At 34.1% G+C, this 17,489-nt stretch overlaps 1 protein-coding gene across 3 annotated transcripts in view; it reads left to right on the top strand.

Moving 5' to 3' along the window:
* Positions 1 to 17,489, top strand: part of RPGRIP1L (RPGRIP1 like) — a 61,086-nt gene that overhangs the window by 25,384 nt on the left and 18,213 nt on the right. For 2 of the 3 annotated variants that reach the window (XM_051629574.1, XM_051629576.1), the window contains exons 11-21: positions 1,163 to 1,269; positions 1,441 to 1,491; positions 2,785 to 2,964; positions 3,606 to 3,723; positions 4,355 to 4,807; positions 5,871 to 6,022; positions 8,261 to 8,627; positions 9,515 to 9,729; positions 10,902 to 10,985; positions 11,520 to 11,694; positions 12,807 to 12,904. In XM_051629574.1, the coding sequence (XP_051485534.1) occupies positions 1,163 to 1,269; positions 1,441 to 1,491; positions 2,785 to 2,964; positions 3,606 to 3,723; positions 4,355 to 4,807; positions 5,871 to 6,022; positions 8,261 to 8,627; positions 9,515 to 9,729; positions 10,902 to 10,985; positions 11,520 to 11,694; positions 12,807 to 12,904 (2,000 nt within the window). The remainder of the gene's footprint in view (positions 1 to 1,162; positions 1,270 to 1,440; positions 1,492 to 2,784; positions 2,965 to 3,605; positions 3,724 to 4,354; positions 4,808 to 5,870; positions 6,023 to 8,260; positions 8,628 to 9,514; positions 9,730 to 10,901; positions 10,986 to 11,519; positions 11,695 to 12,806; positions 12,905 to 17,489) is intronic. The other variant, XM_051629575.1, reaches the window with a different exon arrangement.

The raw sequence follows: 17,489 nt of genomic DNA, 5'->3' as shown, positions 1-17,489 counted from the left end.
GAGAGAGTCCAGAGAAGACTCAATTGCTGATAAGTGTTTCACCATCTGTTATGAAGGCCTGCCTTCTCTGCCCTTCATAACACGTTTTGATTGTCTTCTTATTTTTAACCCTTAGTGTTACTGTGATATTTTCTCCTCAATTACACAAACCCATTACATTTTCCTCAAAACTGCAGAGCATTAAAACCTTACTGGTGATGATGTGTTTGAATTGAAAGTGACTCTTGTGGAGCCTCAGCACGTGTGACTAAGGCTACTGTATATAGGAGCAATAGCATCACAGATCATTCATTGTTAGTGAAGATGTAATTTGATATATTAACTCTGCAAAATAAAACTAACCTGATACCAGTTTTTGAAACATTCAAAAACCCTCAGCCACCTGTTTCCTGCTGAGTTCAAGCCTCTGAACTGAAATGCTATTCTGTAAAAATAGTTGAGTTGTGCATCATGCCCTGAGGGTCAGAAGAAGAGATTCCAGCATTAAAAAGATACTGTGGACTATTTTGTTGAAAGCAGTAAAATACATTCCCAACTAAGTATGTAATGTTTTACCAATCAACTCCCAAGAGTGCAGATGGGGATTACAAAGGCTAATACTTGCATGTCAGGTTGACAGCCAACATTTATATCATTCTGACCTAAAATATGAATTTATGGTATTTAAGTACATGATATGTGAATATAACTTTGGGACTTTGAAAAAAGTAAAAAACGGGAGGAGAAAAAACAGTGTTGGCCAGGGGAGGATAAAAAAAAGAGTATTTTTGTCCTATAGAAGCCTCAGTGTTGTTATAAATTACTTCACCTAATCCTTAAGTTTTTTCTCAGGTTGTACTGAGAAGTCATGGTGGATGTAGCAGTGCATTAGTGGATATTTGTGTAAAGCCTGTGTAACCTTATACAGATTGACAGTTTTATATCCTCTCGATTCCCCTCTTCCCTCCCTCTCCCCAAAACAGAAAGCTGTACTTAGTTGGGTGTATCTTTATATTTAGTAATACAGAAAGTGAATATTTCTGATGCGGTAGGTTCCCTTTTAAAATAGTTTCTACATTTTAAAATTAGATTTTCATATCGAAGTTAAGATGAAGAAGCAAGTTTATAACGTTTAGAATTATGATGAATTAAGTAGAATATTTTGTTCTTTTTCTATGTTAAGAACAAAAGGAAAAGCTGATCCAAGAGAACAAAGATCTGCAGTTGTGCTACCTGGAGCATAAGCAACAACTAGATGAACTGAAAAACCACATGAAGATTTTGACCAAGGTGAATTCTATTTCTGTTTAGAGTATGAGCAAATAACCCCATTCTCTGTTTTGTGTGTAGTGCAAATAGTTTTTAAAAGTAAAATAATAAGAAATATAACAGTGTCTGTTTATTCATGGTATCAAGCAAAATAACCTGATAACACCTTTTCATTAATTATTTCTGTTTCAGGAAGGTGATATTGATGCGGCAGAACTCAGTGAGGCCCTCATGCATATAAAGGTAATGTACAAAGAATGAACACATTAGTGGTTGGAACTTGATTGTCTTTAAAGTCTCCTCCAACCCAAACTATTCTATCATCCCATATATTTTGCATTTATTCTCTTTTTTAATTTTTTTTTTAGAAAGCAAAACATCTTGGTTGACCATTATATCTTTGCTACATAATACCTGGCATTTTCAAGGGCTTTATTATTTGTGCATATTTCAGTAGTTAATGCTTCAGTAGTCAATGCTTTCAAGTAGAATCACGGAATCACAGGATCATTTTGTTTGGAAAAAAAACCTTTACATTCAGTGAGTCCAAGTCATGTGTGTGCTTTTCTCATTTTTCAGTTACAGTGAAGCAGAAGGGAAGATGAAACAATGGCCAGGATGAAATCTAGAGTTACGTAGATAATTCAGTGTAATGTCAAAGTGAACTAAACCAGATTTACAAGCATTTTTAAAAAACTTAATTTTTCTCGGTTAAATAACTTACCACGCTATCTTGTTCTTCCTATGTGTTTATAAAAAAATCTGTTTATTAATATCGCAATTTTGGGGAGTGTACTATAGGCTTTGAAGTTCTGGTGAGCTGGAGACAAGGAGCAGGAGGTCTCTGAGACTTTCGAGCACAGGAAGGAAAAAGGGCAGGAACGGGCAGATTTCCTGCCCTCCTGACTTTTTTCAGGGTATGGCAGGAGATGGGAGGGGATATAGACCCTTCTCTGTTCTGTCCCTGGGATCCCTCAGAGTCCTAAATTATGTCCTTTCTTTATGTCCTTGTATTGATACTGTAATATTAGCTAGTGCCCCTTTCTCGAGGAAGTGCTTACTGTAATCTTCTGCTATTGAAATATGAATGATAATTCTATAATGCTAATGACAAAAAGAAAGTTAAAAAAAACCAAAACAAACCCTAGATAAAAATTAAAACTCCATTATTATTAACATGAACTATGTAGACTTGAGAATAATAATTCAGGTTTTTGCATTCACTGAAGCAGGGTTATTAATTATATAAAGCCAAATACACTAAGGGCTTTGTATTTACATTGGGTAGACAGGACTGATTGCTTCTGAATACCCTAAGTATTAATTGCTTCCCGGTAATCAAGAGGTAACATCACTGAATACAACCCTGACACTGATGGGTGTACCTCATTCCTAACTTTTCTTTTACCACATGCTCAAAATCTACCAAGTTATGCTTGTTGTCTTACTGTTGTTCCAGAATTATATTGAACCAGGCACAATACATCCAAATATTTTGCAAAAGTTTGTTCTGATAATTTTTCAAATTTACTCCAGGTTCAAAAGCAGCAGATGAACGGGGACCTTACGTTCTTGGAGAAAGTAAAGAAGGATAAACTTAAAGATTCAGAACATGCCTTGCGGGAACTGCAGTTAACCCATGTGGAAACAGTGCAGGAACTTGAAAAGACAAGGAATATGTTAATTGTGCAGCACAAAATTAACAGAGATTACCAGGTACTAAACTCTACTCACAGTGGAAAGTTACCTGATAATAATGTTTTAACGTTTGTAGCTCTGGACTTTATCGTAATAAAACTTGAAAATTCAGCAATGGAGCCAGTCTGTTTACAAGTAACCTAACATGACATTTGCTGCTGTTGAAAGTTTTGTTTAAAAAGCATGAGATCCAAGTGACTGTAACTTCAATCTTTTGGCTCGCTCTCATCAGAGCCCTCAAACCATGCCTTCTGGGGTTATCTCTGTGTTCTTATCAGATCTTCACAGGAAAAATACTAAGTATACTTCTCAAATAGACTTCCTTTTCCACAACACTGCCTTTACTCCCTTGTGCTGGATTATTGCAGATCATATTTTGACTTTTCATTCAATTAATATGTTTAAAGTAACAAAATCGCTAAAGAAACTATCAGGAACATTGTCCTGAGAGAATAGCCAGTCTGTATTTCTTTAAAAATATTTTTAGATTCTGCTGAAATTTGATTGCTGTCTTGCTGAGTTAGGAATTGCTGCTCTTTTTGTACTCTGGATATTCTTTCTTCAAATCTAATTGTATTTTAATTTGTAGACAAAATTATGGGCAGCATCGGTGCAGACAAGCCTCAAAAGTCCTCTTTATATGCCTTTTTTTTTTCCAGACTGAAGTAGAAACAGTGACACAAAAGATGGAAAATCTACAGAAAGACTATGAGTTAAAACTAGAAAAGTATGTCCACCTTCTTGATATTAGAGCTGCACGCATCAGAAAACTAGAAGGTATCTTTAAATTATATTCTTCTATATTTTTTTTATTTTATTTCTTGCAAATTTTTGTTGTAAAGTTGTTCTTCTGTGACAAACCCCAAAGTCATAACTGTCTTCTCCCATGTGCTAAAGGGCTGCATGGTGATTTATACTAATTCTGTAAATGTATATTTTAATTGTTCACCTTTTACCACCTGTGAGGCCAGGCAACATGCAAATTATTTCATGATAGTTGTGTCCACTGAAGATATTACAGAGGTTAAAAATTAGATGTAATCTTTCTTGGCAAATTTAGTTTATGTCAACAAAAATTTTAAGTCTCTGCTACATTTGCATAGTGACACTTATTATGTTAATTGCATAAGACTTCTGAATTTTTGCTTGTTAATTCCCTTGTAATCTGTTATTAACTGTTAGAGGCCCGTGTCTGTTTTTATATATATTGAAGCAGCTCTATTGTTGATTGTTGTCAGTGTGCTAATCGAGCAGTAAATGTGTGATTTTTAAATATGATCTTTTTTTGCTAATACCTATAAGAAAGTAACATTGTTACTATAATTGATTTCTGCTTTTTTCCTCTGATTAGTTATGTTTGATTTTTAAAGAAGATGGTCAGATTATAGCTCTAATTTATTTGTTGCAGCCCAACTAAGAGATATTGCCTATGGTACAAAACCGTATAAATCCAGACCAGAAATCATGCCAAGTGAGCCAGTGGATGAATTTGATGAAACTGTACATTTAGGAAGAGGAGAGAACCTTTTTGAAATCCATATCAGCAAAGTGATCTTGTCTTCTGAAGCTATGCAGCCTTTTGGTGACCGTGAACCTGCTACTTTTTGTACTTACGCATTCTATGACTTTGAGCTTCAGACAACCCCAGTAGCTTTCGGGCGCAACCCGTCCTATGACTTCACTTCTCAGTACCTCGTGCAGGCTGACGACTGCTTCTTGCACTATATACAGCAAAACTCCATCACACTTGAAGTTCATCATGCGTATGGCACAGAGTATGAAACAGTTGCTGTGTGTCAGCTGAAGTTCCATGAAGTCTTGGAACGCAATGGGAAGATCTGCAGCACAGCAAATTTAGTTGGTAATTAACATCTCAGCAAGTATACTGTTTGATAACAGTGTTGTGGCAATTGAGTAATGTGTATTTGGCCAACAATCAATTTATTACCATTTTAGAAAAACTACAAAGCTTTATACAACGTGATGTTCCCTGTTGGATGTGCAGCATGTTCTGGTGTTGCTACTGGCAGTTGTGGAAAAGCTCTGAGAGGAGAAATTTTGCCCATCATGGCTAAGGACAAAGCTGGTGTTAATATAGTGATCCTGAAGTACGTGATGTTAGAAGTTTGTGACATGCTGGAAATGACATTGCAGAATCATGTCTGAAGTAGCAAGTGATTCTTTGTCTCATATAAGCAAAAATATGGAAAAACCACATGGACAAAAGTAGTTAGTAGAGCAGTGTGCTTGATTGCATTGTAGAATTATTCATACGTTAAAATTTCTCTATGAATACTGTAGAGAAGTTAAAATAAGACTGCTATTATTTTTCATTTTACTTAATTACTTTACGTGTTGTTAATTGTGGTTTACTTGTTTAATGCTTTTTTCCTTTCAATTTAAATCATTCATTTAAGATAATTTTAGGATATCCTAGACAAGCTTTTTTTAAGAAGTACTTAATATTCTGTGCTGTCTACTTTTTCTTTTAGAAATATTTTGTCAGATCAGTGTATTTAGAGACCTCTTAACTGCCTGCTTTTGTCAGATATCTGGTTTAATAAGCCATAAGCAAAAGTGGTATTTTTGCCAGTAATTTAAACTGCACACCGGTTTATGGGACATGTCCAAATACTGACAAAAAAAACCTCTCCTTTAAGAGACTGAAGTAATGAACTTGGCTCTGTAGCTTGGATAGCAATACTGCATATGACAGTATGAAAACTTAGTCATGTTTTTGTCATACATGTAGAGTCAGTTGTTTCTGTTAGTGACGTGAACTGTACATTTTATGTCACAAACTGTCATAATGCATAGCCACAAGATAACTAATCTTTAGTTTGTGATGTTTCCTATCTTTTAACTTACGTACTTTAATGTTGAAAAGAAAAATAAATGCAATCCCATATGTATATATTCCTCAGGAGTCAAAGGACACGCTCAAAGTTATGGTACCTTAGAATACTGGATCAGGTTACGAGTTCCTATGGATCAAGCTATTATTCTCTACAAAGAGAGGTCAAAAGCTCTTGGGTATATAACAGCCAATTTTAGGGAAAGTGAGCAACCATCCCAGGTATGTTTGGTTTTGTACTTCATAGTTTTGGTAGAATGAGCTGTTCAAAATTACTTTGTCAGTTGAAATAGTTTGCTTCAAATCTTGGTATGTTCAAGGTTAACAGTGTTAAAGGTTCTTGAACTGGGAAATATCTTAAGCAGTTGAAGGACATGTTTTTCATATATAAAGAGATAAAGAGCCAATTGAATTCTAGCATTCCTGAAAAGATAGTCTTAAACTTCAGTTATTTATTTTTACTGAAATTGTCACTAGAATATTTGAAGTTATTACGGTTAAGTTGCTTAACCTGTAAATGCCAGATTTTGTTAACAATATGTTCTAGTACAATATTCAGAAACGTTAAACCAACTGGGTGTGAGATCTGTGTAACGTGTGAAGTGGTTCAGAAAGGCCTCAAAGTTCTTACAGTATTAGAAGACTGAGATTACATATTTTAATTTGTTTTTAGCTGGATAATGTACAGAATTTTTATAATACAATTCACTGTATAATCATGTTTAAATAAGGATCACAGACAAAAATAAAAGATAAAAGATTTTTTAGTGTCTTAGAGTTGTCTAAGAAATAAGAGCAATCAGATTGAAATATATAAATTAAAAGACTTTAGAGTTTTTAATGGACAATTTTTTTCTCTAAAGTAGTTCAAGTTACTGCAGTTTTTTATTTCAGAATGTAAATTTATATTATACTAGAATCTCACTGTTCTCCATTATGTAATATGAGAAGTATGTTTAGTGCAAGACTTCTATTAAAGGTCAATGGAAGCATTTTCAGAATACCTTCATGTTTGATAACACTGTAACGTTTGCTTTAGGTCTGATTTTTTTAAAAGAATCAAAGGTAGTTTTAACTAACTGACAAAGTCGGGCTGTTGTTAAATTCCAAAACCTGCTATTTAGTTTTCTTTTTTATTTTTAGCTGTGTTACCAGTCCAAACAGAGTTGAAATATAAAGCATGTGGAACAGAGTGTTTTGCTGTAATTATTGAAAAATTGCAAATTCAAGCATGGCAATGGAAATATACTGATTTTACTGGGAGAAAATAAAATAGGAAAAATGGCAGAAATGAAGAACAGCTTCTTCAGAGCTGCTTGAAACACTGCAGTATTCAGAAATGTTTCATGACAGAAACTGAAAGTCATCTTAAGATAGAGCAGATGGTTACGTTATGTTAAGGGTTCTGTGAATCTGCAGCTGCAAAAGCACCTTTGGTTGTGCCTTCCAAAGTTTAAGCTTACATACACATAAAATTACCTGTCCTGTAAAATGGCAGACATCATGAAAACATGAATTGTACAAAAACTACTGTAACTTTTTCTCTATTTCTGTATATAGCCAGAAATAGTAGTCTTGAGCTTGCATATTAAGGACTTAAACTGCCCTGTTTAGTTTACTCAATAACTATTTTGGTGTGGATTATTTAATCAAAATATTTTGTTTTATCACACAAAATCAAGTCAATACGTTTCGCCATATGCAGCTGACAGAGCTCTGCCTTCCACAAGCAAGATAATTGTGTATAATTAGTGAAAATAGCTGTAACATAATAGAGTAAAAAAGGAGAATCTTTTGAGACCAGTATAGAGGGGAATTACTCATTTAAGATAGTTACTTGTTTTCTTCTTATTCTTTAATTTTTGTTAAAATGAATTTCCCTGTTTCCCAATGATGGGTTCCACTGTATGTACAAGCCATGCTGAGAGATCGTTCAAAAATATTATTTCATTGAGGCATTTTTTATTAATTCAAACATTTATTATTACTCTTCTTTCTAATGTTTGTGAATTGTTTATGCAGATAAAGGTTTTGGAGGCATCTGCAGCATGATTTTAGTTATTGAAAAGTACAAAAAGGAAAACAACTGTAAAAATTGCTTGACACTGAATAGCTGCCAAGATCAGAATCCTTAACTTTAAATTGGCACTAGATATTAATCACTCTTAAAACTATGATCTTCACTGCTTTGTGGATAATCAAATGACAAGTATATCATAAAACTTGAGAAGAATAAAGCAAACAGTCACAGACCTGAAAGGATTAACCTCTTATTTCCTTATACCAGCAACCCGAGAGATGTCATTGGATTTATAGAAGAGTAATATTTTGACTTATAAAATTAAACAGTAGTTGGAGTGTCATTGAAATAATCAGTTACTTGTTCTATTTATATAGTTCTTAGAGTTCACCAACATAAGTATTCTAATGTTTTTAATTTAACTTCTTTTTCATTGGAAGCAGCAGATACTTAGAACTGCCCAAGTCAGCACTTCAACAGATGGCAATTTAAATGTACTCCACATTACAATAAAATGTTGTAACAATCTACAATCCCGAAAAAAACATCTTCAGCCAAGTTCTTATGTTGTCTACAAGTTCTTTGATTTTGAAGACCATGATACTCTCATCATTCCTAGCAGCAACAACCCACAAATAGATGACCATATGTGTTTTCAAGTGCCAATGAATGCGGATTTAGACCGATACCTAAAATCAGAATCCTTAACCTTTTATGTATTTGATGATGGTGAAATGGAAGAAGGTGTTTATGTAGGGAAAGCCCGTGTGCCTCTTATTTCTTTAGCACATGACAGATCTATCTCAGGTAAGAATTAGACCTCTTTAAGCTTAAAAAGTCTTAACTTCCTGTTTCATATCTGGAAATAGTATGGGGGTCATCAAGAACTGGAACAGGCTGGCCAGGAAAATAGTTGAGTCACTATCCCTGGACATATTTTAAAAGATATGTAGATGTGGTACTTTAGGACATGGTTAAGTGATTTACTTGGCAGTGCTGGGTTGGACCTGATGATCTGGAAGGTCTTTTCCAACCAAAACAATCTATGGTTCTACTACTTTTGTTAAACAGGACTAGCTCTTTTTCTGCAGAGCTGCTTGTGGCCTGCCAACCCCCAGCCTGTGTGAACACCAGCCCTACCTTCAGTGCATCAGTTGCTCCCTGCAGATTGATATCAGTTACAATTTTACTATGGTGTTGAGAACATAAAAGCTGTTTAATGAGTATTTTGTTGCCAGCAGAGACATTTGTGAAAAAAATCAAATATGATTCTATATAAACATATAACAGAAGAAAATTTGTTAGTGAATTTAGAGTATTTCATCTTCAACAGAGATTTAGCAACTGAAAGATTTTTAAAAATCCTTATGTTTTCTTTAACAGTAGTTAGTAAACGTGGAAATGTTTTAGCTCGATCTTTTGCAAAATGGCAGTAAGAGGTAGTTATCTGAGAAATCTACAGGACATCTTGAAGAAACATGTCCAGTCCCCTCTAAATCTTCTAATTTTGGATGCCCACAGTGTTATATTGCATATATTTGGTTGTACTAAATAAAACATTTTGATACAATTTAGCTTCTAAAATGCAAACTATTCAGTTACTTAATTTCTGAATCCCATTCAGCATTGCTTTGCATTTTCTTGTATCTGTATGAAGTAAGATAATTTAGACAAGATCTGTGTTTTGCTTTCAGGTACTTTTGAACTAACAGATTCTGAAAGATGTGCTGCTGGTACCATAACAGTTGAATTGATGTGGAAGTTTGTTTACCTACCACCAAGTGGATCAACAATAGCTGCAGACTTGGAGAATCACATTCAAAATGAGAAAACCATGGCAACTAAATTGCTAGCAGAAGAAAAACAGCAGACTCCAGCCCTGCCTGCTTCTGTTGTTTCATCAGTGACTGTAAGTAATTCAACAAGTTCACAGAAGTTGAGGTACAGAAGACCTGTTATAGCAGGTTGTTTAGTTGTTTCCAGATGACCAGGATTTGTCACTACTGTAAAATAATGCATAGTACCTATACATACATACACACACCACCACCTTGGACTTCTTTTGGGAAGCGAAATCTGTCTTGTGTCTTCTTTGGAAGTTTTTTAAAAGGGTAGATATGAATAATTTTATAATGGTAGAAAAGAGAGGAGAAATAACAAATGTTACATGTCTTACCTATAATATAGTGCTTATTAATTCTCTTTCCAAAGTCACATGCTTGTGCAACCTCAGGGCTATGGCTGAAATTTATGACAGTCATTAAATCAGCTGTTGTTTCTGTGATTTCTTAGAAATTCAGAGAGAACTCAGTCAGTTGGGGGGTGGCTTTGAGCCAAAATAATTCTCAAATAGCCAGACCATGAGTACAGATATGCAGGTATATCTGCACCCCATGCTTTGTTATTCTAGGGCATGGTGCTAAGATACCCAAAGCTTCTTAAAGGTCACTCATAAATTAAAAGTAGTGTAAGGATTTTTTGTGTGTTTAAAAATCAGTGGAAATGGAGGATAATTTCTGCCTTCATCAAGAGAGTAAAGTAAGAAGAGTAATAAGCCACTTTTTCCTGATTATTTTTTGTCCTTTGTATTATAACATGACAGAATATTGCTGGATCATTTTGTTAATTTTGCAACTTTTACCAATATGCCAGTCTCTTTTCTGTTTCTGTGTTAAAATTCTTCAAAGGGAGTGGAATCAGGTAAGGTGTCAAAGATTTGTTAAGCCTACAGAACAGGAAAAGAGATCCAGCACTAAAAATGATAATAATAAATCATTCTGCCGTGTATCTGATACCACTGACTTTAGTCTTACAGTTATTTCTCATGAGAACTCACATTGCACTCCCTACGTGTTCTGCAGAGTTTTACACCCATTTGTGGCTGAATTCTGAAAGCCATCTCTGCTAGGGGAGTGTAGCTAATTCAAACAACACCTACATTTTCTTCCCTGTTTCAAATTGACTTTACTGTAGTTAGATTTTTGCTTTGAGAAAAAATAAGATCCCTCAAAATTTACTATTATGTAAAATGGTTAGAATATGGCAATATATGGTCTGCAACTATACTTATTTCTATTGTAGAAACCAACACCCAAACCAAGACAGCATGCAGCTCTAGCACAGAAGAAAGTATCTTTTCAGGATCTTACTACAGAACAATTGCCAGTAAGTTTCAAGTATTTTACTTGTGCGTTTGGAAGCAAGAAAGGCTAGTTCAGAGTAAGTTGTGCACTAACTTTAGATGACACGTTTGCATTTTGTAGCAAAGCCAGTTCCTTTTGTGTATTATTTTAGTTTTCTTTTGCAACAGAAAAATCTGCAGAATTTAAGCTAAAAAACTGCCAACTGAGTAAGGTAGTGAAGGTTTGGGGTTTTTGTTTGGGTTTTTTTAACTGAATCTTGTAGTGCTGAAGGACCTGAAATATAAATGAATCTGGAAATCTAGCAGGCTGTATATATGTTGACAGGTAGCAAATTATTATAATAGTTATGCTTTTACAAATATACATCATTAGAGACTTGTCTTTCTTCTGTATCAATTTTTTTTTACTCCACATTGTTTCCTGCACTACATAAGCAATGTGTAATTGTTTGTTTAATGGCTATGTGTAATGAATGTGAGCCATAACTCTTCAAGTTTTGAACTTTTACTGCTCAAGGATTGTTATAGAGACTATAAACTTGTCTGTTTTTATATAGCATGTGGTACATGAGGTTAAACAAGAAAGTCTAACAGAAGAGAAGGTGAAGGAGACAGCTGAAGGAACTGAGCAGGAAAAAGACCTCTCACATCTGTCAGAGGGAGAGTTGGCTGACCAAAACTCAGTTACCTCTGGAGATGAGACAGAAATAGCTGAAGAACTGGAACCAGAAGGTAGAATTCATTTTTATGAATAAGTAACTATATATTTCTAAATAAATCTGTATTTCATTTTTCTTAAGCATTTCTTACGAGCAGTGGGAGCTGCCTCATTATGAGAAGCTTCATGACAGAAATGATATTCTGGTGTACTTTATAGCTGAAGCTGGTGTTGGATATGGTGGTGTTGTTTTCTTCCCAAATGGAAACTGTAATGTAATTGAATGCAAAAATCTGGTATCTGACCTAGATTCATAAAATATTAAAGGAAACCTGGCTTCTATTTTAAACGTCTTTATATTCTCTCTCAGAACTATGCTGTTCTAAAGACTATTTTAATGAATATGCTCCTTTTGTCTGCAGATAACAGCCAATGCTGATATGGGAAATCCTTTCAGTGAGAGGGGAAGTATGTCTTGTCACATCTGTGACATAAAGTTGTTAGAGGCAGATTTACTTAAAGATTAGAAAACCCAGGTCATTGTGTTCCACCTCTGAGCTTAAACTATTTATCATTGAAGATACTAAGTTTAAAGTAGAAGCACACACAAGACGCTAAAATTTTATGTTAGGTGGCATGCAGCTTCTGCATAAGAATTGATTAGAAAAATTGGGAAAATGTGATGTTGAATCCCTTTTGTGTTTATAAGTAATTTTCTCCCAAGAAAAAAGACCTGAATGCTTTTGAAAATAATTCACCTGCGTTCGAGACTGCCTTTTTTTATTATTATTAATAAAGTACATTCCTCTTTACATGTGCATGGTGTTAAATGTACTCAGAGGAAATCCATGAATTCAGGCCATATTCTTATATAAAGCGAACTGTTATTCATATTTCCCTTCCTCACAGGACTTATACCATTCCACTCATCAACTTTCATCAGTGAAACATTACGATTATTTTAGCAGATCAGAAAAAAAATACAGTTTAGACAACTTGAACAATCATTGATTTGCCAGTGTTAATATTCTGCTACATTTTATTTATTAAAAAAGCAAATATATTGCTACCAGGTTTCTCAGCAAGACTCAGACAGACGTAAAATATAGGGAGTTTTAACTATGTAGGGATTTTTTAAAAACTTGTTGTTGTTGTTGTTTTTATTTGTTGGGTTTTTTTTTTTCAGAGCAAGATGAGAGACAAGAAAATGAAGCCGTTGAATCAGTAATAACTGACAGCGATGACTGTATTGTTTCAAGTCCAATATCCAAGACTATGAAACAGGTGAGTCAGAGTATTTATGGCAATTATTTGATGAGTCTAAAAAGAAGCCTAATATACTCTAAGAGTAGCTGTGCTATATCTAAGGTCAGGTTCGAAGGCATTTTCAATTAATACGTTTTCCTGGTTCCAGTTCAAATAGACCTTGTCACAGAAAAAGGGGAACCTGCTGTATTGTGTATGGGATATATTGGTGGTTTTTTAATGGGGAAAATTGTTGTCATCTTTTCAATTATTGTCATATACACGTGGAATTAGACATTTCTAATTTTAATGTGAATTCAAATTTTAGTCCTGCACAAAAGCTTCGTAAGGAAGGATAAATATTGTAAATGTCCAAACATCTTAGTCTTGTTCAGTCCTGCCTGTTGCCTTTATGCAGGAAGATGATGCAGGAACTGCTTCTTCCAGAGCTTTCTGAGGAAGAGGAGGATAATTTCACTTGCGAGGCCTGTAGTGAATCTACAAGGCTTAGCTCCCCACTGTTTCATCCCAGTATGTTGATGTGATTAATTGTTGTTGAAATGGCAATTGCAGAAGCTTAAAGTTGTTAATTACAAACAAAATCTGCATTTATTTTCTATGTAGATTTTTTTTTGTTCCTGACTTCCCAGCAGTTATAAAGTCTGTGCATGCACTTTATCCAATCATTTCAGTGTACTTTTTCTAATATTTGTGGGCATGTACAGTAATGATATTTTTTGACTTGTTCTTAAAAACAGCAATTTGAAAAATTTACTTGGAACAGTATTTAAATAGTATACTTCTCAAAAATTCAAACTTTTACATCTAACAGTGACTGAACAATATTAAAAATTCCAAAACTAGCACTTCACATGTATTGTAATATCCTAACAGTTAATACTCCTCTGGTCTGTCTTAGTCTCCTTTTAAAGGATCAGAGGTGTAATGTTATATACTACCAGTCAGTCTGAACTTTTTTGATGTTCTGCAATGTGATAACCTAGAGGTAGTTGATTTATTTTTTTTAATCCTTTTTGCAATGCTGTGCAACATCTTGCAAAGTAAATGGCAACAACAAGCAGTGTTTCATATGAGAAATATTGCTCCTTGTTTTTTTTCAAGTTGTAGAAGGGATTTAGAAATGCCATCATTTAAATGCTGCAGAAAGATAAAGTACTTTTCAAGATATAATTTAATTATTTATATGTAAATTAAAAAAAAAAATCACTTGTTATTTTGAGAAGTAAAATGACTGCTACTGATCTCTATTAACCTTTGTAACATGCTTGATCTATAAATGTATAGGCATCCTGTAGTTTCTTTTAAAAAAATTATTGGAGAAGACCTCTGAGAGAATTTTAAGTGGAGATTCATTTCAGGTGCATAAATTTCTGCTGCTCTCCACTGATCTGTTCCTCTGGTAACAAAGTGCATGTTCAAGAAGAGTAGATAAGACAACAAAAGCTATAAACTATTAAGGCAAGATATTTGATACAAATTGGATTTTTAAAATAGTCATTGGATCTTGGGTGAAAATTGTGACTGAATTTGTATTTTTTTAAAGATTAAAAATCACTGCCTTTTATCTTTTGAGATAAATATCCTGCTGGTAATCAAACACTGTAAATAAGATTCATGATTTTCAGAGATCGTTATGCTAATTATCCTATAAATCTGAGTTGTGTGCCAAACTGTTTAAGCCATTTAAGATCATACTGTTTCTTTTTTGCATGTTGCAAATTAGACAGTTCATGGTTATTTCTTAGATATGTTGATCATAAAGGGTATCTAAAAGATTTTTCAGCACTTAGCTGTACCACTTGCTTCTTTCTCTTTTCTTCTTGTCTATGATGTATAATTAATCATAGATTACTTCATTTTGTTTCATTTCATTTACAACATTTATGAGCTTCACTTTGTCGGTATGAAATGCTTGTCCCCTTCTTTCCTTTCCAAAGTGGCGTAATTAGTGTTAGCATCTTTTTTAACGGGCTACATAAAGTTTAGTGGCTGGATTAAATCAAGTCATTAACATAATGTGCTATACAATTTGCCCCTATCTCTTTTCGTTTCCAGTACATCAAAGTGCCACAGAGTGCCAGTGTAATTGGGCCTTGCTAGCTTGTCAGGTTCAGTCAGGCTGACGACTGCTGCTTTTACTAAAAAGCTCCCAGGCATGATAATTAATAGAGAAAAGAAGTCTCAGAAATATAAAAGTTTGGACAGTTCTCTATGAATATTTCATACATTTGAATAATCAGAAGTTAACATTATCAATTTTATGTATAATACATTGATTAAAAGCCTTGTTTCAGATCCTCAAAATAGACATCAAAACTAGGAATTTGCATTTTTCTTTGGCATGCTCTTTACATTTAAAAAATGTATTTCAAAAAAATCTGTTCTCTTCCATGCCCTACTCCTTTTTACTCCCATGTCTACACTTAATTCTTACAGAAGATAATATAGCATTCAATTATCACAATAAAATTTATTCTTGTCAACTTCCAAGTTGTTTTAAAAATGTGCCCATAAGGCAATTACTGGCAAAACCATTTGGTGTGGTAGTGGTCCTGTTTTTTCCATAATGTGTTTACGTCTCTCTTTTGTTGCAGATAACATGAATGCATTTTCTTGTGCTGATAGCTGTTTACTGAAAGGTGTCATTTTCAGTTCCTGTGAATTAAGACCTTGGGATCTAATTAATTTTGTCATTAAAATCTCTCTTAACCACCACTGAAAAGCAATACCAATTCCTTATGGCTCTGCTGGTGAATGAAACATGCTTGTGCAAACATGGGATAATTTGAAGCATAAAGCTTGTGTTTAGCAAATCAATAAATACTTTTTTGTACAATTACTTGAATAGTGCATTTCCTCCTATGAGATATCTGCATTCACTGAAAAAACGATTATTTGGACATAGCATTGCAATTTTAAATTTTGGCTGTCTTGATTTCTCTTCACATTTATCTTCTGCAGGACTTGGGTACCCTTGGTATAGTTCAGAGAGCCTTCTGAACTTTTCCAATGCTTTTCTTAAACTGGCTTGTTCTGTGAATATCTAATCTGAATGCAGAGAACTGAAATTTTAGGGTTTTATTATTGCCCTCTATTGCTGAGTTGACTTGATTCTAATGTGCGAGAAATACCTTTGCATTCTCTTAGTCTTGCTTACATCTAACCATAGTTGCTTTGTGGATTTTTTTCTCTAAGAAACTGGGGAAGTAAAAGTGCTGCACCAGCCTTTTTAATAAAGCAAAACAAGGGATGATGGGCACAAATTGCTCCTTGGGAGATTATGGTTGGACACAAGAGGTAAATTGTTCACCATGAGGACAGTCAAACATAGGAATAGTCTCCCAAGGGAAGTGGTAGATTTCCCCACATTGGACAGTTTCAAGTCTCAGCTTGACAGGGTGCTGAGCCATCTCATATAAACTATAATATTACCTAGAAAAGTTGGACCAGATGATCCTTGAGGTCCCTTCCAATCTGGCATTCTATGATTCTATGAAATAAAATTAATTAAACCAAACTATTGTATCAGAGTAAGATAGAATTAACTTATTCAAGCTTTATAGTCAGTAGTTTTAAAGACTTCTGATTGATTGGTCTAACATGAACAAAGAGCATTTGCAGTTCTCCATCATTACGGTGATTGTTTGCTAGTCTGGTCAATATTAGACGGGAAGAAAGAGAAAATGTGAAGAATCCAGAAAAACCTAAGTTGTATTTTGCCACTGGTAAAGTTTGAGATGGCAGTAGTTTGAATAGACAGTACACTGAAATGGTAGATTTATGACTTCTAGTCAAATATACTTAGAAGTAATAATCAGAAGGAAGTACTGCATACAAGTTATATTATTCTTGTCAGAAGAACCAAAAGAAGAGGGAGAAATAATAAAAAACAAAACAGAAACAAATGGGGGGAAAAAACAACAAAAACAAAACACAAACAAAAGGTTTTTAAATTATTCAACAGAATCGTAAGTCATTAGGTAACTCATTACTTTTTAGGTAACAAATAAATTCAGAATATTAAGTAAAAAGTCAGCTGTCCAGCTGAGTGTGTAAGCCCACAGGAAATCCATCAACAGGAGCCATTTTCGACCTTGTTGGTAATATTTTTTGTGGTTATGAATATGAATGTTTCTCAGCTGCTTACTTGAGAGACTCTGTTTATCAGAGCTCATTGACATGGAAGTAAGTTATGGTGACTTTACAAGTAGAACAGAGAATTTTTATAATTGGAAGTCTAAAAAGCAAAGGATGACATTTGAAACTAAATTTGAATTTTGATCAGCTGCTGTATATAACACCAGGCATAATTTTTTTCATACTAGGGTATGCAGCTCTGTTCTGACACTGTTAATAAGATAATCACAGGAATTTAGCACTTGATAGAGGAAGATTTAAGTAATAATAAGTAATATTGATGATTACTCGTTATTATTGGACAATAGCTAATTATTCATCTGACATGCTTTCTGCTGGAAATAGAAGGGAGCAAGTGAATAAGTGAACTGTGGAAATACATAAAATATTAAGGAGTAAAGGATAGGTATTTTGAAGCATGGTAAAGACAGGATTCAAGTTCATCTTACAGTTAAGAAGTTTCCTT

Source organism: Apus apus, chromosome 11 (assembly GCF_020740795.1).
Source record: "Apus apus isolate bApuApu2 chromosome 11, bApuApu2.pri.cur, whole genome shotgun sequence".
Classification (NCBI taxonomy): Eukaryota; Metazoa; Chordata; class Aves; order Apodiformes; family Apodidae; genus Apus; species Apus apus.
This window is presented reverse-complemented; position numbering and strand designations above follow the sequence as displayed.